The sequence below is a fragment of the Leopardus geoffroyi genome, chromosome A1 (genome assembly GCF_018350155.1).
Source record: "Leopardus geoffroyi isolate Oge1 chromosome A1, O.geoffroyi_Oge1_pat1.0, whole genome shotgun sequence".
NCBI classification, from domain to species: domain Eukaryota; kingdom Metazoa; phylum Chordata; class Mammalia; order Carnivora; family Felidae; genus Leopardus; species Leopardus geoffroyi.
The window spans coordinates 82,286,097-82,306,284 of record NC_059326.1 but is presented as its reverse complement, the minus strand read 5'-3'; the positions used below and the strand labels follow the sequence as shown (position 1 = coordinate 82,306,284).

General features: G+C 45.8%; 1 protein-coding gene across 10 annotated transcripts in view; it reads right to left on the bottom strand.

Annotated features, from left to right (window-relative positions):
- Nucleotides 1-20,188, bottom strand: part of TMCO3 (transmembrane and coiled-coil domains 3) — a 51,961-nt gene that overhangs the window by 15,231 nt on the left and 16,542 nt on the right. For 5 of the 10 annotated variants that reach the window (XM_045482545.1, XM_045482518.1, XM_045482538.1 and 2 more), the window contains 3 exons: nucleotides 19,581-19,673; nucleotides 14,856-15,042; nucleotides 7,977-8,097 (listed from right to left, as the gene is read on the bottom strand). In XM_045482545.1, the coding sequence (XP_045338501.1) occupies nucleotides 7,977-8,097; nucleotides 14,856-15,042; nucleotides 19,581-19,673 (401 nt within the window). The remainder of the gene's footprint in view (nucleotides 1-7,976; nucleotides 8,098-14,855; nucleotides 15,043-19,580; nucleotides 19,674-20,188) is intronic. The other 5 variants (XM_045482527.1, XM_045482550.1, XM_045482563.1 and 2 more) reach the window with 3 other exon arrangements.

The window sequence follows — 20,188 nt, the reverse complement described above, 5'->3', positions numbered from 1 at the left end:
TCATTAGCTAATGGACATTTGAGTTGTTTCCACTTTTTAGCGATTACGAATAATGCCGCTATGAACATTCATGTGCAAGTTTTTTTTTCACTGTGGTAAATTATTCATAAAATTACCACTTTAACCACTTTCAAGTGTATAATCTGTGGCATTAAGGACATGAACACTGTGTGCTCTCATCACCTCCAACACAGGTTTTGTGTGGACAGACATCTTCATGTCTCTTGGGTCAATGCCCTGGAGCGGAACAGCTGAGTCTTACAGCAACTCTGTTTAACCCTTTTGAGGAAACACTGTCCTATGACCTGACTCTCTGTTTTACAGCTTAACACAACATAGAACATCTTTTCCACACCGTCAAACTCTTGGTGAACATGATGTTCCACAACTAAGTTTGAACAATGTCAAGGGGACCCATATGTGTACTGGACTTTCATTGGGAAAAACACTGAAGAAAAGTTCCTAAAGCTTTCTGAGGAGACAATGCCCTATGGTGACCATTTTACTTGTAAGCAGCAGGGAAGTTTCATGCGATGAGGGGTCCCATTTGTCCTTTCTGAGCACCTGCACTCTTTGTGGCGGTTCCGCTTCCTGTTTGGTAAGGAGATTGTGACCTCTACAGGTCCTAATTTATTGGATGCTTCTTAAATAGAAAGCACATGATTTTCAGCTGGGGCACCTGGGTGGCTCGGTCGGTTAGTGTCTGAATTCGGCTCACATCATGACCTCATGGTTTGTGAGTTGGAGCCCCGCGTCAGGCTCCCTGCTGTCGGCACGGAGCCTGTGATGTGGATCCTTGGTCTCCCTCTCTGCCCCTCCCCCACTGGTGCTCTTGTTGTCAAAAATAAACAAACATTAAAAAAAAAAAAAAGATTTTCAGCTAAAGTTGTAAATCTTCCTTTCAGCTATACAAATTTTGTTCAGTTACTTATCTTGCAAATCTGTAGCCAGAAGGACTAGGAACCGGCTCTTATTTATAGGCTGTGACTAGATGTGTTACTTTTCTGATAGTTAAAAAACCCTGAATCAGAGGAAAAGGGCAAGAGGACCCTGTCAACAAACTGACCGTAACAGTCACACCCGCCAGGTCGCAGCCGAAGCAGGTACTCCATACGGTTCTCTCCTGCAACCCTCATACAGTCCACGAGCAGGTACTATTTCCATACCATCCCCGTTTTTTTTTTTTTTAAGATTTCATTTTTAAGTAATCCCTACAGCTAACGTGGGGTTCGAACCCACAACTTCAGATGAAGAGCCGCACGCTTTGCCAACTGAGCCAGCCAGGCACCCCTGCGCCGCCCCCACCATCAGGGAGAAAACTGAAGCCCAGAGACCTTGAGACCAGGAAGCGGCAGAGCTGGAGGGAGCTCCGGGGCCTAACCCTCTGGGCATCCCAGTTAAAAAGCTGTCTCTATTTTCCAACAGGCTGAGCTATCAGACAGAAGAGAAGACATCTTAATCATTTTCGGATTACTGAAACTTAATATAACTTCTGGCAAAAGGTAAATATTAAAAAATACAAAACCAACAGACTCCAACGTCAAGGTGAATCATTATTAGAATTATCTGACAAAGATTTTAAGCCGCTATCAAAAACGTGATTCAACAGCAATTAAAAACTCTTTTTAAAGAAATGAAAAAACAGAAAATTTCAGCAAAGAAATAGAAGTCATAAAAAGGCATACCAAATGGAAATTCTACAACGATGTACAGTTGACCTTTGAACAACACAGGGTCTGGGGCACCAGCTGCCTGCACAGTAAAGATCTGCATACGACTTTCGATTTCCCAAGACTGACTGATGACATAAACAGTCGATTAGTACATGCTGTGTAGGTTACATAAATTACATACTGTATTCTTACACATTTACAGCACTGTCCTGAAAAACACCACATATCCGTGGACCCACATAGTTCAGAGCAGCATTGTTCAAGGGTCAACTGTAATAACAAAAATAAAAATCTTGCTGGATGGGCTAAATAAAGTGAAGACAGAGGAGAGAATCCATGAACTTGAGGACGGATGAACACAATTTACCTGGTCTGACAAACAGAAAATAGAAAAAAAAAAAAAAAAAGAGAGAGGAAGAAGAAGAGGAAGAAGGAGTCTCAGAGGCCCGTGGGATAATAACAAAAGAACAAATGTTTGTATCCCTTGAGTCCAAGCAGGAGGGAGCACGTGGGACTGAAACACTATTTGAGGAAACAATGGCTGAAAATCCTAAAGTAGGCAGAAGACATAAACCTACAGACCCAAGAAGTCGAGCCAACTCCCAACAGGATATCCCCAAAGACTGTCATGGACTGAACGTTTGTGTCCCCCAAATCCCTATATGAAGCCCCAACATGATGGTGTTAGGAGGAGGGGCCTCCGGGAGGTCACCAAGGTGGGGCCCTGTGGTGGGGTCAGTGCCCTCATCGTCAGAAGAGACCAGAGACCCTCTGTGCTGTGCTCCCCCTGCCACGTGAGGACATGGCAAGAAGACGGCTGTCTGAAAGTGAGCTTTCGTCAAGAACCGAACCTGCCACCACCTGATCTCAGACTGAGAGATAAAAGTCTGTTGCTTAAGCCCTGGTCTGTGATGTTGTTACAGCAGCCTGAACCGATGAAGACACCAAGACACACTGGAGCTCAGTTTCTGAAAACTAGAAACAAAGAACGAATCTTAAGAGCAGACAAAGAGAAACCACTCATATAAGTAATTATCCGTAACTTGTGTTTAGAGAAATGGCAGTCAATTTCTCATTGAAGCCGTGAGAGGCCAGAGAGAAGCAGTGCATCCTTCAAGTGCTGGAAGAGAAGGACTGTCACCCGTACAATCCATATCCTGGAGAATATCCTCCAGGAAGGAGGGAAGATAACGTTTACTTGGAGGAAGAAAAATGATGAGAATTTGTCACCAGCAGCAGACTAACTATGCAAGAATGAGTAGGGGCACCTGGGTGGCTCAGCTGATTAAGCGTCCAACTTTGACTCAGGGCGTGATCTCGTGGTTTGTGGGTTCAAGCCCCGCGTCGGGCTCTGTGCTGACAGCTGAGAGCCTGGAGCCTGCTCCAGATTCTGCCTCCCTTTCTCTCTGCCCCTGCCCTGCTCACACTCTGTCTCTGTCTCTCTCAAAAATAAATAAACATTAAAAAAAAATTAAAAAAGGAAGAATGAGCAAAGAAAGCCCCCCGCAGAAAGGAATCTTGAGAGAAGCAAGAGAGAAGAAATCTTGAGAAAGCAAGTAAGAACAACGGAATGGATAAAAATAAAATAGGTAACCCTGATGAATTAAAAAAATCCTATGTGATCAGAAGCAAAGTTAATAAACACACTGATCTGGTGCTCAGATAAATAGAGAACATACAACAATTATACTTAAAAAGAAGGGAGAGGCAAGGGAACTAAAGGGAAGTAAGGCTCCTACGTGTCACAAGCAGTCAAGCACTGACAGCCGGGAGCTAACCTCAGCACCGCATGCACTGCAGAGCCTGGAGTAGCTGCTGAGATAACTACACCGGGTCCTCAAAATTATGCAAGTGACCCATCAGGGGGTAAGAAAAATGTAATAGAGAAACAAGAAACAGAGAAAATAACAAAATGAGAGACTTAGGTCCTGACATATCAACATTTACCATAAATGTAAATGGTCTCAACGCTAATTAAGATATATTGACCGAATGGATTAAAAAAACAGCATCCAGGGTGCCTGGGTGGCTCAGTCAGTTGAGTGTCTGACTCTTGATTTCGGCTCGAGTCATGATCTCCTAGTTTGTGGGATCGAGCCCCACGTCGGGCTCTATGCTGACCCCATGGAGCCTGTTTGGGATTCTCTGTCTCTCACTCTCTGCCACCCCCCCCCCCCATCCCACACTCATGTGCACTTGCTCTCAAAATAAACATTAAAAAAATCATCCAACAATCCAACAATACCTTATCTATTGAGAAACTCATTTCAAATACAATGGAATAAACAGACTGAAAGTTTTAAAATATGGAAAAGACAGACCATTTTAGACATTAATAAAAAACAAGTAGGTCGGACAAAGAGCTAGTATCCAAAATCTATAAAGAGCTCACCAAACTCCACACCCGAAAAACAAATAACCCAGTGAAGAAATGGGCAGAAAACATGAATAGACACTTCTCTAAAGAAGACGTCCGGATGGCCAACAGGCACATGAAAAGATGCTCAATGTCGCTCCTCATCAGGGAAATACAAATCAAAACCACACTCAGATATCACCTCACGCCAGTCAGAGTGGCCAAAATGAACAAATCAGGAGACTATAGATGCTGGAGAGGATGTGGAGAAACGGGAACCCTCTTGCACTGTTGGTGGGAATGCAAATTGGTGCAGCCACTCTGGAAAACAGTGTGGAGGTTCCTCAGAAAATTAAAAATAGACCTACCCTATGACCCAGCAATAGCACTACTAGGAATTTACCCAAGGGATACAGGAGTACTGATGCATAGGGGCACTTGTACCCCAATGTTTATAGCAGCACTCTCAACAATAGCCAAATTATGGAAAGAGCCTAAATGTCCATCAACTGATGAATGGATAAAGAAATTGTGGTTTATATACACAATGGAGTACTACATGGCAATGAGAAAGAATGAAATATGGCCCTTTGTAGCAACATGGATGGAACTGGAGAGTGTGATGCTAAATGAAATAAGCCATACAGAGAAAGACAGATACCATATGTTTTCACTCTTATGTGGATCCTGAGAAACTTGACAGAAACCCATGGGGGAGGGGAAGGAAAAAAAAAAAAAAAGAGGTTAGAGTGGGAGAGAGCCAAAGCATAAGAGACTCTTAAAAACTGAGAACAAACTGAGGGTTGATGGGAGGTGGGAGGGAGGGGAGGTTGGGTGATGGGTATTGAGGAGGGCACCTTTTGGGATGAGCACTGGGTGTTGTATGGAAACCAATTTGACAATAAATTTCATATATTGAAAAAAAAAAAAGTAGGAAAGACTATATTAACAGCAGATAAAGTAAATTCCAGAATAAGGAAAATTACTAGAAACAAAAGAGCTATTATGTAATGATAACCAGGTCAACCCACCAGGAAAACAAAATGTTCCTAAATGTGTATGCCACCACATAAGAGAGCACCAAAATATATAAATCAAGAGCTGACAGAGCTAGAAGGAGAAATCGGCAAATTAGCAATTATAACTAGGGATGTCAATAACCACCTTCTCCAGCAAGAACACAGGAAAACTGAACAATGCCATGAACAAACAGGGTCTGACATAAAACACTCCACTCGACATCAGAATAAGGGCCTTTGGAGCACTTACACAGACCGTACCTGAGGCCACAAGACAAACCTCAACAAACTTAGAAAAACTAAAATCATACAAAATGTGTTTGTTCTGGGTGGCTCAGTCAGTTAAACATCTTCAGCTCAGGTCATGATCTCACGGTTCGTGAGTTTGAGCCCCACATCAGGCTCTGCGCTGACAGTGTGGAGCCTGCTTGAGATTCTCTCTCTCTGCCCCTCCCGATCTCTCTCTCTCCCAAAAATAAATAAAAATTAAAATTAAAAACAAAAGACAAAAACAAAGTGTGCTTGTTCTGTGACCAGAGTGGAATCAAACCAGAAATCAATGACAGAAAGACAACAGGTAAATCTCCACAAACACTTGGAAACTGAGCAACAGACTTCTAAACGATCCATAGATCAAAGAGGAAGCTTCAAAGGAAATGTTTTAAATTAACTGAACTAAATGAAGATAAAAATACAACATACCAAAAGAAACAAGATGCAGCTAAGACAGTGCTGCAAAGGAAACGTGTGGCACTAAACACACTAGAAAAGAAGAAAGGTTTCAAGTCAATAAGCTACATTCACAGCACAAGAACCTAGAAAAATAACAGCCAAAACAAACAGGAGAAAAAGCCAGAAGGATAGAAACCAAAGAAATTAAAAACAGAAAAACAAAGACGGGGCGTCTGGGCGGCTCAATCGGTTGAGCATCCAACTTTGACTTGGGTCATGATCTCGCAGTCTGCGAGTTGGAGCCCCGCGTCGGGCTCTGTGCTGACAGCTCAGAGCCTGGAGCCTGTTTCAGATTCTGTGTTTCTCTCTCCCTGCCCCTGCCCTGCTCGTTCTCTCTCTCTCTCAAATATAAACAAACATTAAATTTGTTATACATATATAAAAAAAGAAAAAAGCCAATGAAACAAAAGCTGGTCTTTGAAGAAATTAAAATAACTGCCAACCCTCTAGAAAGATTGACAGAGAGAGAAAGCACAAGTTACTAACATCAGGAGCAACACAGGAAACATTACTGCAGACCCTACAGACATCAAAAGATGATGGGATATACTATAACCAAGTCTGCACATGTAACCTCCACATGTGAAATGGGATGGACCCATTCTTTGAAAAACCAAGCTACCACAACTCAACAATATGCAGATAATTTGTAGATAATTTGAATAGCCTCATAACCATTAAGCAAACTGAATTTGTAACTTAGCAAAAATCCCCCCAAAGAAATCTCAAGGCCCAGATAGTTTCACTGGAGAATTCTACCAAATATTTAAGGAAGAATTAACGGCAGTTTGATGCAATGTTTTCCAGAAAAAGAAAAAGGAGAAACACTTCCCAAATCATGTTATGAACCTAGTATTACCCTAACACCAAAACCAGAAATTGAGAATACCATAAAAGAAAGCTACACACCATTCTCTCTCATGAACTCAGACCCAAAACTCCTCAACAAAACATTAGCCAATTGGAGGCAACAATGTATAGAAAGAATTATATACTGCAACCAAGTAGGATTCATTCTACCTATGTAAGGCTGGCTTGACTTCCAAAAATCAATCAACGTAATCTGCCACGTCAAACAGCTAAAGAAGAAAAACCACACAATCATACCAAGAGATGCAGAAAAAGCAGTTGACAAAACCCAGTGTGTACTCACAATAAAAACTCTTAGCAAACTGAGATTAGAAGGTAACTTCCTAAAAGTAATAAAAACCCAACAGTTAACACTGCATTTGACGGTGAAAGAATGGATGCTTTCTGTTTCAGATGAGGAAGAAGGCAGGAACATCTACGCACATAATCTCACTCATTGAAGTACTGGAAATTCTAGCCAGCGCAACAAGGCAAGAAGAACAGATAAAAGGCATATAGAGAAAGAAGAAATAAGTGACAGATCTCAGAATTTCAAAGTGGTTCCCAAAGAAATTTCAAAAAAGTCTACTAATTTGTAAGTTATAGCATCATCACCGTGAGAGGTGAAGTAAATGCAGCGTCTGGAAATACTTAAAGCACGACATATTGCCTATTTGCTTATTAAAATAAACTTAAGCTTACAGTCCTAACTCGCATGCAATTTACCTTTAAATTTTATGGGGCTCCTTACATTTTCCAAGGGATTTATTTTCGGGCTGGCGTTCTGGTAACAGTGTGTACAGCATAACCTAGGACTTTCTGGGCGAACTTATTCTTCCACTTTTCAATTTGACTTCCCTCCACACGAACGTAGCAAGTGCAGTTCGGGTTTGGGGGATTGTTTCATTGAGATAAGGAAAAGAGGAAATGGTAACGGAGACACTCACAACAATGGTCCCCACGATGATGGCATGCACGCACACAATCACGCACGTGGTCAGACACTCAATCTCACATGACCTCACACACACTCACACACAGTATGTTCCAGGCACCATTCTGAGCACTTTTAGATTTTAGCCCATTTAATCCTAACTAACCTGTTAGGGAGTAACACCATCCCCACTTTCTAGATGACAACACCGAGGCAGAGTGAGGTTAAAGAATTTGCCCGAGGTTGACAGAGCTGGAGCCTGAGCCCAGGCGGCGTGACCCCAGAGACCACGCTCTCTGCCTGCGCCGGACAAGCTCTAAGCATCTCTTCGGGAGACGGTATTACACCGCATTTTCGTCAGCGGACGGCAGGAAGCTGGAAACCGAGTGGGGAGGAAGGAGCAGCGTGGTTACCTGGAGTAGGCGCCGGTCCCGGCCTGGATGAGGGTGGGCAGGCCGGCTATGAACAGGCCCAGCTGCACGTCCTGCACTACGAGCATCCCAAGCAGCACCGCGCTGTAGTCGACGTCACCTGCTTGAGGAAGAATGTGTCAATGGCACACGTTTACAGTAACTTAAAGTGTCCCACGTCAAAATACGGTCATCAGGCACATTTCCGAAATAATTCAAATTCTGCCACTTAAAGAGAATACAGACTTTAGAATCTCTTTGAGGGCAAACACTGAAACATCTTCAACATGAAAAACTTTTTGTAAAGAAGACTTCCGGGATATTTCCAGCACTTGTTACTAACACACTTAAAGAAAAAACGCCATCGTGGAAAGATGGCACGGGGCACAAGAGTATGGTGAGCCTGGATAAGCAGGTCAATGTCACTGTGTGTCCCCAGAATACAGGAAACAGCCTTCACGCCAGTCTTTCTCTCTCCCCTAAGCGCTTCAGGAGACCTAACCCTACCCCCCTTCTGGTCGCACCTGCTGGCTGACCCAGCTGACAGGTCGCCTTCCCTCCAGCCCGCCATCAAGGCCACAGTGAGCGTCTTCACCGACACAAATGCAGAGAGGCTCATCAGGTGGACAGGACAGAAGGCAGTAGCCAGGGCTGCCCGAAGGGACCATGTGGCTCATCTACAAAGGCGACCGGAAACGGGTACCATTTTCCCGAACTCCACGCGTCACACAGGTGTCAGGTGTCTCCATTTCCAACCAACAGTTCTGGCTTTGGACCAAACTTTTAACTGTCATGTTCCCCCATAAAATAAGCTATTTTTGTTTTCTTAAAAAAAAAAAAAAAAAAGCAACTGACAGTAACAGATATTTAAAGGCTAATCTGATAAGAGTAATCTTACAGAAAAGAAAAAGAATAAGCTAATCAAATAAAATTAAAATCTTTCATCACCAGCAAAAATCACAATTGTTAGAAGTTTAGGTACTCCTTCTAGGAAGCTTGTCTTACTTACCATTCAAAGTTAAATTTTTGGTGAATAAAGTATCCAGGCTTTAGAATTTGATTTATTTATTTGTTTTTGGCTTAGAATTTTAAAACATTCTAAGTGGATAGCGCCATGAGGTTGCTGCGGCTAAAGCTTTACAACTTAAAAGTGAAGAATTCCCCACACTAATAATGGGTGAGTGGGACACTTCAAAAACCCATCATTTTCAACAAACCCCTCCATGGGTTCCTGACTGTGATTCTCCTGTCCTGATCCCAGGAAGCGTGCCAGGTCCTGTGCTCGCAGTCACACCGCGGTCTTCCTCCCCAAGTCCTCACTCGAGGTGAACACACTTGAGCCCTGCACCCGTGATGGTGCCTCTTCCGGACTTAGAGGAGACGCATAATTCCAGTCACACCTTACTTTTTCAAAAAAGCATTTACTGATACACTGCCAGCATTTTGTAAATGTTTTTAAAATCCTGCTCTTTGCCTTTCACCAGATCACAGCGGTCTTAAATGGGCGGGCATCAACTACCTACCAGCAGATGGCGGGCAGCACGAACAGAGGGGGGCACCCCCAGCATGGCCCAGTCCACAGGGAGCACTCAGGGAGCAAGTGCAGAGCAGCAGCTCACTGAGGCTGGAGGGGAAAGACTAACCACAGCAACTGATGTAAAAGGAAACAGTACAGTGAACACAGAGGCGGAAGAATTACTTTGCCTGGGGAGCCTGGGTGGCTCAGTCAGTTAAGCAGCCGACTGTGGCTCAGGTCATGACCTCACGGCTCGTGGGTTCGAGCCCCACGTCAGGCTTTATGCTGACAGCCGGGAGCCTGCTTGGGATTCTCTCCCTCTCTCTCTGCCCCTCCCCCACTCGTTCTCTCTCTCTCTCTCTCTCTCTCTCTCTCTCTCTCTCAAAAATAAATGAACATTAAAAAAATTTAAGAATTAGACTGAACTGTTAAAAATTAAAGATAGAACTTTTAATATTTTTCATCTGCATTTTACACTGTTTAATCTTTGTGCTTACCACTACTATAAGCATTTAAAATTTTTTGTTTTCCATCTGTTTTATTAAATACCTTAAACATATGGAAAATAAAGAATATAACAAATACCCACATACCCACTATTGTGTTTTGCTAAATCTTAAACCTTTGAGACCCTGACTTCAGATTTTTGGGAAGGAAGATACTGGACAATGCAGGTACCATGAGCCCGCCACCTGCAGCTGGACCCCCCGCCACACCCCCAATCACTGCCTTAGGTTCCATGTTTTTTATTCTCTTGAGTGGTTTTCTACTTTTAACAAAATAACAGCTATGTATCCGGGAACAACACTGAGTTTGTTATTTTGTAATTATAAACTTTTTATAACTTAATCCATATTTCTGCAACTTGCTTTCGTTTTTGCTTACCATTATGTCTGAAAATTATCTGTGTTGATGCACAAAGATCTCTTTTTAAAACTGCTGTAGAATACAGCAACTTACCCATTCCCTGATGATGGGCACTTAGGTTTTCAATCTTTCCATTACTACAAGCATGCTATAATGAACATTCTAGCACATTTGCTGGACACACCCCCTTCCCTTGCTTGTGTTCTCACCAGGAGAGACTCCCCCTCACCACTCATGGCCTCCGCCCTGGCCCCGTGCCCCACCCTGCCCACCCTACTCTACAGATGAGAGTCTCCACCTGGGCAAGGGGATGGTGAGGTCACAGCATGGCAGTCTCTTGCAGGCCTGTGTTTTGTAGAGGAGGCTTCTGTGGGTCCATGCTGCATGGGGGATAGGTACTGAAGGCCACCACTGCCACATCTTCCATTGTCATCTTTCATCATAATCAAGTTGCTACCGTGACCTCCAGCTGCCTGTCCCCTTCATGGCTATATGGGTTCTGAGCATGGCCATGGAAGGCTGGAGCTATTTACTGACCCCTCTGAGGGTCTGGGCCCCATTATCCAATGTACTGGCCAGAACCCTGAGGAACAGAAAAGGAGAATTGGGGCAACAATAAACCCACATATGAAGAGGGACAGGGGTGTCATCCTCAGGCACTTCCAAATGCTCTCAGTGTGCAGGTTTGTGAGGATGCAGCTTTGCACAGTTTCAAAGTTTACGTAAATTATATTGGACCAGATGTCCTCTGTATCTTCTATTTCTCCCTCCATAGTGTAAGATTAATTCATTTTTACCTCTGCAGTATTCCAGTATATGGACACACCATAATTTAATTATTCGTTGGATTACTAAATGCTCAGATTACTTAAAATTGTTTGCTATCAAAAATAAGTATTTTGAGGGGCGCCTGGGTGGCGCAGTCGGTTAAGCGTCCGACTTCAGCCAGGTCACGATCTCGCGGTCCGTGAGTTTGAGCCCTGCATCAGGCTCTGGGCTGATGGCTCAGAGCCTGGAGCCTATTTCCGATTCTGTGTCTCCCTCTCTCTGCCCCTCCCCCGTTCATGCTCTGTCTCTCTCTGTCCCAAAAATAAATAAACGTTGAAAAAAAAAAAATAAGTATTTTGAGTATTCTTTCACATTTGATGTTTTCTAGGACATGTCTCTAGAAATGGACATCTGTTTGTGGAACTGTTCCCCAAAGTGACCAAACCAGCCCACGCTCCCACTGAGCACCCGTGAGCGCTTGCACTCATGCCAACATGGGGCAGGTCCGGCGAGACACCTGGCTGGCTCATGGGAGGACAGGTCTGCACCTGCACGTTCCGATTCACTAGCGAGGCCAGCATTTCTCCATGTTCACGTAGCGTGCACGCCTCCTCTTCCGTAAGTTCTCCATTGGGAAGAAGTTCTATTTTCCAGCGGGGTTTCCTTCCATTTTGATTCTTCTTAAAACTCTTGATGCATTCTAAGTACTACTTCTTGCACATTTTATATACATAGCACGTGTCTTCTAGTTTGCAACTTCTAAAGATACCTTTTAAGTAAAAGTTAAAGTTCCACGTGTTTGGGTTTATCAACACTTTTTCCTTTGGATTCTGCATCTCGCTTCCAGAAATCCTCTCTGCCCTAAGGTCACCCATATTTCTCCCTAGCAGGCTCTGAAGTTCTGCCCAACACACTGAGCTGTTCAATCTGTGTGGGGCTGGTTTCTGTGTGTGGCTCAAGGGAGGACTCCAAGGACTAACTCCCACCCACCCCCAGCCACACGCGCCCTGCTCGTGTCCGCCTGTCCATCGTCTCCTGCCCCATCTGGCCCAGACACACCGCACCACCCAAGCACAGGGACAGGACCGCAGGGCCTGCCATCTGATGTGGAAGCACCTCACTTCAAACTGACACTGGCTATTCTTGGCCTTTGTTTTTAAAATAAACTTCAGGAGCAGTTTGCCAAATTTCATGAAAAACCCTGCCAGATTTTTTACTGGGATAGTTGGGAGTTTATAGACTCAGGAGAAACCGCATCTTTATGTATGGAGTCTCTTCATCATGAACACAGGCTCTCTCTTCGATAACATTTTGTACTTCTGTCCTCCAAGGTCACACATATCTCTTCAAAGATTTATTCCCACGTTATTTGTCATGGCCGTTATAAGTCAAAGCCTTTTTCTCCCAAAGTACATTTTCTAACGGTCCTTCAGGTGCCACACTTTAGCACATCTGTGATTATCAGTTTCTACAAAGCCCAAGTCTCTCAACATGACCATTGCCTCCCCACCGGCAACCCTGTAGACACTCCTACCTTCTTAGGCTCAAGTTCTCAGCTGGCCTTCTACAAAGTGCTTTTCCTGTACTCTCTCCCACCTACGCCCGCTGTCTCTGTTCTCTCTCCACAAGCAAAAACAGCTTCCTACCCCCCCAACGGCTTCTCCCCCTCCCCCTAGTTCACCTCTCTGCACCACATACCTGACAAGTTCTGTGGTTCAAGTTGTGCCGATTGTTGAGATAATCCTGAGATCGATTTTCTAGGCGTGCAAGATGGTCTGGTGTTGCTCTGGCTGCACTTCAGGGATGAGAAACGCACAAAGCTTCCATGCTGCTCCGCCATCTTGGCACCTCCTGGCCTCTACGAAGTGGAAAAAGCCCTCCTTTTCCAGCAGTCCATGCACAAGATACATGAGGCACTTTGTGTACAAGGTTAATTAAACCTGTGGTGCTTGGTCCTCCCGTGTTCCAGACAGGCAGCCACGCTGCCAAGCCTACGTGTGTCTGACGACGCCTTCACCTGTGCCTGCTCTTGGCAGCTCTGCTGGGCGTGCACGCCAGAGACGCGGCTCCACAGGCCCCGTCTGCCCCCGGTGTGGTGGAGGCGTACGGATCACCTGTGTTCTCTGACAGCTGTCAAGCCTTCCCCTTCATCCCTGAAACTCTGCTGTTGTACCGGGATGTGCCGAGGGTACATTTATTCTTGTCCTTTTTCCTGCTCGGTTTTGGGGTAGAACGTTCAGGCTAAGGGCTCACATTTTCCTCCAAGTCTGAAAGTCAGCAGCTATGTTCTGCACTCTATTCTTCCAGGACTTCTGCTGTATATATGCTGAGCCTCTTAACTATTCCTTTGTTTCTTGGCATTCTTTCCCATGTTTTCTGTGTGTACTGTGTCCTATCCTTGTGCCTAATCCAATAGGCATGAATTCTTCACTTATGTTGAGTGCTTCAAGCATGCTTATTTCACTGTGGTTATTAGACTTTTCCATAAGCAAGGAGAATTCACATCCTGACAGTTGGGGTTGTTACAGAACTCTCCCAGCCACTGACGTCCTCACTCCTCACACATGCTGGACTCCAGTTTGCAGGTCCTTACAGAAGCAGTTGTTTTCATCCTCCTACACCACTGCCGGTGCCTCCTCACCTCCTTCTGTCACTAGGGCTTTGTGAGGGGTGGTCCTAAGCACCAAGCCACAGGGACACTGGGACCCCACAGATGAGACCACTAGTTAGTACAGTTCCAAGCGAGGAGGCAGCTTCCGTGGCCCATTGGCCCACAGTCAGTCAGTGGGTGGGCTGCGTGTGGCCACCACCAATGCCAGGAGCCTGCAGCCCCAGGACCAGCCCCAAGTACAGCAAGGTCAGCTTTATCAGAGAAGCCAGCCACACCACTCTGCTTTCCTTTTTCCTATTTTTCTCTCATTGTGGTGTGTTTGGTGCAGGGCAAATAGCAGTACGAAGCTGCTACGACGTTTTCACCATTTTTTACTGACTTTCACAAAACAAGAGCAAGACAGTGAAAGTCACTACAAGTTCACAGGATATAAACCAGCAGTACTGTCGAAGCTGGAAGCTGCCAGCATGAGTCAGCCCAGGATGTTCATCCCTAAGCTGCTGACCCAGGCTGGCTTCGCTAGGTCCAGTAACGATCAGAGGCTGGTGTTGCCAGTACAGACATGAAACTAGGCCCAAAGAGGTGAAAATACTCCCAACCACCAAAGTACCCGTCACGTAGTTTATAGAAAAAAGGTACTAAAAGTCTGTAAGTTTCCAACCACAGCCAGAGTTAAAGCAGTGAACAGAGTGCACCTGTCACTCTACTTCAGGCTGCACATAACACACACCCGTTCGCGGCACCACAGGCAACACACGCCATGTCATCTCCCGTGAGGACAACTGGTGATTTCAGGTCGGTGCGGCGTTCGTCCCTTAAACCACCAATTCCACAGTGCACTTTCCAACGTGGATTTTCTTCTTTATTTAAATGTGGTCCTCCAACTATCCTAAATTAATGAGCATGTAAAAGCTATTTTCTTAATCGAGTGGAAATGTGGAACAACTGAACTGATGAGGGTGTCAGTTCCTGAGTGAACACAGCACGAGGGCCCGTGACTGTTAGAAAAGCCCAGGGAGGGAGAGTGAGTTGCAATTTTTTCTAAGAGGCCTTTGGAGTGAATTCAAGCCAGTTGAATACCTAATACTTCAACACATACTTAGAACATGTTATCACCTACCTTCTTTTTCACCCCGGGCACTGCCCACGAGGAATCTGGACACTAAGGGTGTGCTTGATAAGGACAGGCACGTAGAAATAAAGACGCTCTGAGTGGGTCTGATCTGTAAAAGGTGTCCCCATAACAAGCCAAATGCGATCATTAATAGTGTCATGTAACACGGTCCTTGTAAGGCTATCTTCCAGACCTTGAAGAGAACACATTTGTTTACACAGGTTTTAGTGACGACGGTCAGCTCTTGACCGGCTCCATGCAGAGTGCATACACATATACTGCCTGGTCACAGGACTAAATTGTTCAGGAAGTAGCTCTGCGGTAAACACATCAGCACAACACCCAAAGTCGTAATCTGAACACAGTAAAAACAGTAACACTTCCGTCAGCTTACTGAGTGCTAAGTATTGTTACTGGGACTAAACACGCATGCCTCTCCGTGTAATACATGTCTGTGCACATATAATCTAATCCTCAGAACACATCGCAAAGGTAGACAGCACGACCTCTACCTTTTCTAGATGAAAACACAAAGCCCACTAACTTGTCCACGGTCACATGGAAGTCAGTGTCAGGACACAGACCCAGGCAGCACGGCTCAATAATCAAATATTGATGAGGCACCTCAGTGAGCTCTCAGTGCTGGGTTAGACATAATGGAAAATGTGGAAGAAATCAGGGTTGATTTTCACGCTCCAAGGTTTTTAACTGAGTTGAACAGACGGGATACTAAAAACTACCTGACGTTTATACAAATGTGAATGGTACATAGTGACAAAAGAAATTAACCGAAACTCATCCTATCCTACTGGAAAGCACTTATTCATTTTCTTCTCACCTTACACCCTCTTGGACAAAACCAACTTGCGCAGCCAGGCCCTCTGGCAAGAGCGCAAGGGGGCCCAGAAGGGGGCAAGGGGTGCAGGGCTTGGCACAGAAGCTCAGAGGCAAACGTTGTGGGCCCCACTGGCTGGCAAGCCTCATCTGTGTCTTCGGGTGCTCTGAAGGATGTGATCTTTTTCCTCCCCTGCTCTCCTTCCTGATAAAAAGGAACACCTCTTTCAAAATCACAACACTGTCTTCAGGAATCAGGGCAGCCGGGAGGCTGTTCCTAAGGCTGGGCACCGACTTCCTACTGTGGCCAAATGGGCACACACACACCCTAGCCGCCCACAGCCATAACCAGCTGCCAGCCTGCTTGTCCATAACAGAAGCTTCCAACTTCAGGAACGAGTTACAAGATCCTCCCGACACCACCAAGTCCCGAGTCAAATGGTGGGACGCTGACAGAGGCAAACGAACTGAAGACTCAGCCTTCCACACAGAGCCACTCTGTCCTCTGCCACGTGTCTCTGGCCAACCCAGGCTCTGTGCTCGCCTTCCAGAGAGAGGTTAGCCCCCAAGGCTGCTTCTCCAAGGTTCAGATTCCCTGATTCCTGCTTCTGGCACCTGGGAGTGGCGATGGCTGTTTGGTTTAATGGCCTTCCAATGGCTCCCCCTCTTCCTGTGTCATATCCAGGAGCAGTGGGAGGGCCAGGGTGCACCTGCAGACCTAGGCACAGCTCCTGGGGAGGCCAGCATGCTGAATTTTAAGGTTCCCAGGTTTTAGGGTAGCCACTCCTATAAGCAGCATTAGGGGTTTTTCTGCCCACAAGGGATCCCAGAGCTCGGGACTGACCCCATTATTGGTTGAGCACCTTGGGGAAGTAACCGTCTCTCTACTCTGCCTTCTACATCTGTAGACTTTCAAAGGCCAGACTAAAGATTTCTGAGGTCGCTACCAAACCTTGGTCAGGAGGGCTGGGATTTATTAGCCCAAGAAGCACAGTGTGCAGCAAACGAGGGTGGGAAATGCGGGCAGTGCCCACAGATCTTTGCTCCGCATGGGGCATCTGGACCACCTGGGGCTCCCAGAAACACGGGCTCTCCAGCCACACATATCAGATCCTGCTGCTCAGCAGGGTCCCAGGCAACTCCCCGTGTCGGAATTCACAGCAGCCTGGTCCCCACGCATCTGCACCACAGCCGCATCCCCTCCCGAACTCCATTTTCCTCAGCTCTTGTCCCAGGACTTCTGTCCACAACCCTACACATCCCTCTGAAATCCCAGACCTGCAGTCCCACAAGGGAGGGCCACAGGGCTGTGTATACCACCTCATAGTCAGTAGCCACCAGTGTCTGGAGCAAGGGTTTACTGAGGGAACAAATAAGGAGAAAAGGGAAAGAGGGGGTGCCTGGGCGGCTCAGTCAGTTGAGTTTCTCTGACTCTTGATCTCAGCTCATGGTTCACGGGATTAAGCCCCGAGTTAGGCTCCTTGCTGACAGTGTGGGGCCTGCTTGAGATTCTCTCTCTCCCTTCCCTCCCCCTCTCACTTGAGTTCTCTCTCAAAAAAGCAAATGTTAAAAAGAAAAAAGGAGAAAAAGAGGAGAAAACTCAACTCCCAGGCAGAGAGACAGAAACGGGGAGCTAGCACATGAAAGCTGAGCCGGCAGCATAAGGGGAGCTAGAGCACAGCGAGGCAGGGGTGCACACACCCAACAGGACGCGCCATCAGAAGAAATGACTGTGGCTGTTCTCAGCGCCAACAATTAAGTAGTTCCTAGACCTTGGTGTTCTGAACCGTTTCCACTCAGACTTTTGGGGATTTCCCAGAGGATCCAAGAGGGCCTTCCAGCAATTATTATTTCAAAACCCACTGAATGACTTTCCATCATGAGGGGCACACGGAAGTCCACGATGGCACCGGTCACTTCAGGCTGCTCTGACGCCCTGCTCGCTATTTATGCTGGAGAAACACAAATTTGTCACTTGCTAGCGTAGTTTATTAGGCATGGTTAAATCTGCAGTCTGAGCCCAGGGGCCTAAAAAGGGCGAGGCTGCCATCCTCCTGCAAGCCTGTCACAGGGAGCTGACGAGTGAGGGATTCATGTCAGAGGGGCCCCAGCTCACCCCAAAGTCACTAAACAGGTGCCAGGTCCCCAGGAAGGTTCCTTCCACTTCTCAGACCACAGCACACTTTCTCCCTGACATGCACACACCCCCTCCTTGCCAAGCCCTCCTAAGGCTGCATCGCCAGGCACAAATGTAAGCCCCCGTCAGCATAAAACCCCAAAGCCCTACAAGTCAGCACCACACCAGCAACAGCGTGCAGTTTCATACAGGTTAAAACTCTGTTCACATGACTCTGGATGAAGTTCTCATTGAACAGTGAATGCTAGAGTCGTGAAAAATATAAATTACAGCAGTTTAGGCCAGAACAAACCCGGCCATGTAGACGAGGACCCCAACGTCCAAGGCGTGAGATACTCTGCTGAGACCACAAGGCTGGTCAATGCAGAACCCGAACTCTGCCCCTCTCTGTCCCAAGCCATAGGCAACCGCCACTATCAGCTGCCAGCCTCGCTCAACTAAACACACATGGAAGCCCAGAGGAGCCTGCGCGGAGCAAGGAGCGGGGACGGCCACAGACGATGACCTTCCCATCCACAGGTCTCCGGCTCCTCGCACGGCTGCAGGTCCTGGCCATGCTGCCGGCATGGCACAGCCCCAAGCGCAGCTCGCGGAGAAGAGCAGGGTCCTTTAAACTCTGGGTCTGGAACTTAACACATGGAGGTCAGGCCAGAAGCACGTTAAAAGACACGAAAGTGCCTGAGAAAACACTAAAGGGACTCAGAACGCTTCGTGAGGAGGCACATCTGGAGAAGTGTTTAAAGGAAGTGATGGTAACTGGGAGGTGGACAAACAGAGCTTCCAACAGAAAAAAAGAGAAGCAAGAAAAGAGAGGTCAAAGAGTAACAAGGTGAACTAAGGCCAGCGCCTCAATGTACTTCTCTTTGCTATCTCGGATCTTGTCACGTCTTTTATGGCTGCATGATACCTTTCAAGAGCTGTGACAGTGTAACCGTAAGACACCCAGGCTGCCCCTCCGCTTTCATAAAAATGCTACAACGAGAAGCTGAAGACTATTCGAGGGTTAATGAAAAACCTTGTACTTCATTTTTCCTAGGGACGGAGACCCAGGGCAGCTCCACCAAGGGAAGGGTCGTCAGTTGTTGTGTGAGGCCGCTCTGCTGTCCGACCAGCCCTCACACTGACTCCAGAGCCACCTGCCGGCGTGGCCTGGGGTCCACCAGCACTACTGTCACCCTCTCTGCCCTTCTGTCCCCGCCCTCCCACCGGCTTTGTGACCAACTATCCTCTTTTGTGAGGTGTCCGTCCAAAAACACAGCTTTTAATTAACTCACTTCCAACTTACTCCAGCTATTTTCATTTCTGCAATACTCCAGTATTCCAAGTAATAGTTCTAGAAGCAAACAAATTTAGAAGGCAACTGTTGCTTCCCTTAGTTTCACACTTCTTCATACACGTGGTCCTAACTGCTACAAGTCTTTTACATATTTTCATTTTACACAAACATTCAATCCCTGAGATAGTTCAGCCTCTAATGGTTTTGGACCTTTTTGGAGGGACCCCCACATGTTAAATTTCAAACATACATTTCTCAGACCTTTTCTGGAATTAGCTACATAAAAGCTAATTTTACTCATTCATTGAATTTGCATTTTCTAGTATTTTTTATCTTTTAGAATTTATATTCCAAAAATAAAAAGAATATTCTGTTCTAAAATACTTAACTTGACAGTCCAATCATGAACAAACACAAAGTAAATAAATTAAAACCATATGATGTTTAAATTGGCGGCGATAACACAGCTTGGTGAGGCCCTTACCTTTCTCAGCCTTTCTGGAGAGAACTCTAGGCCAACAAGAAACAGAGTAAAGAACACGCCAACCTCTCCTAAGGTCTCCACCTGCACAACAGACTGGGAACAAAATTTTAAAACCACACAATTTAATGTATCTAACAAATGAAGCATACTTCAAGGAACAATCTTGTACTAACATACTCAGTGGAACTATCCTAAAAAAACAAAAAAAACAAAAAACAAAAAAAACCACAGTATTTTTTTTAAAACTAGTTCTCTGAATGTCCTCTATCCCTGACATAGCTTGAAATTCCTGATTATACGTTTTTTTTTCCTTTTTCTTGATTAGCTGAAGGACTGTTTTTATCTCTTTTTCTGAGAACTAGCTCACGAATTCACCTGTTTCCAGGCTGCGCTCTTCATTACCTCCTTCCTTCACTTTCTCTGGAGGATGGGGAGGCACTGAACCTGAGCTGGACATTTTAATCAAGATGCCCCACTTTCCTTTGGCCTGCCAGCACGGGCCTGTGCATGACTATGTATACAAACTTCTTTCCTGAGAACCGAATTGGCCACATCCCACAGGTTCTGGTATACAGCGTTCTTGTGCGCTGTGTTGGTTCTGGTCCTTT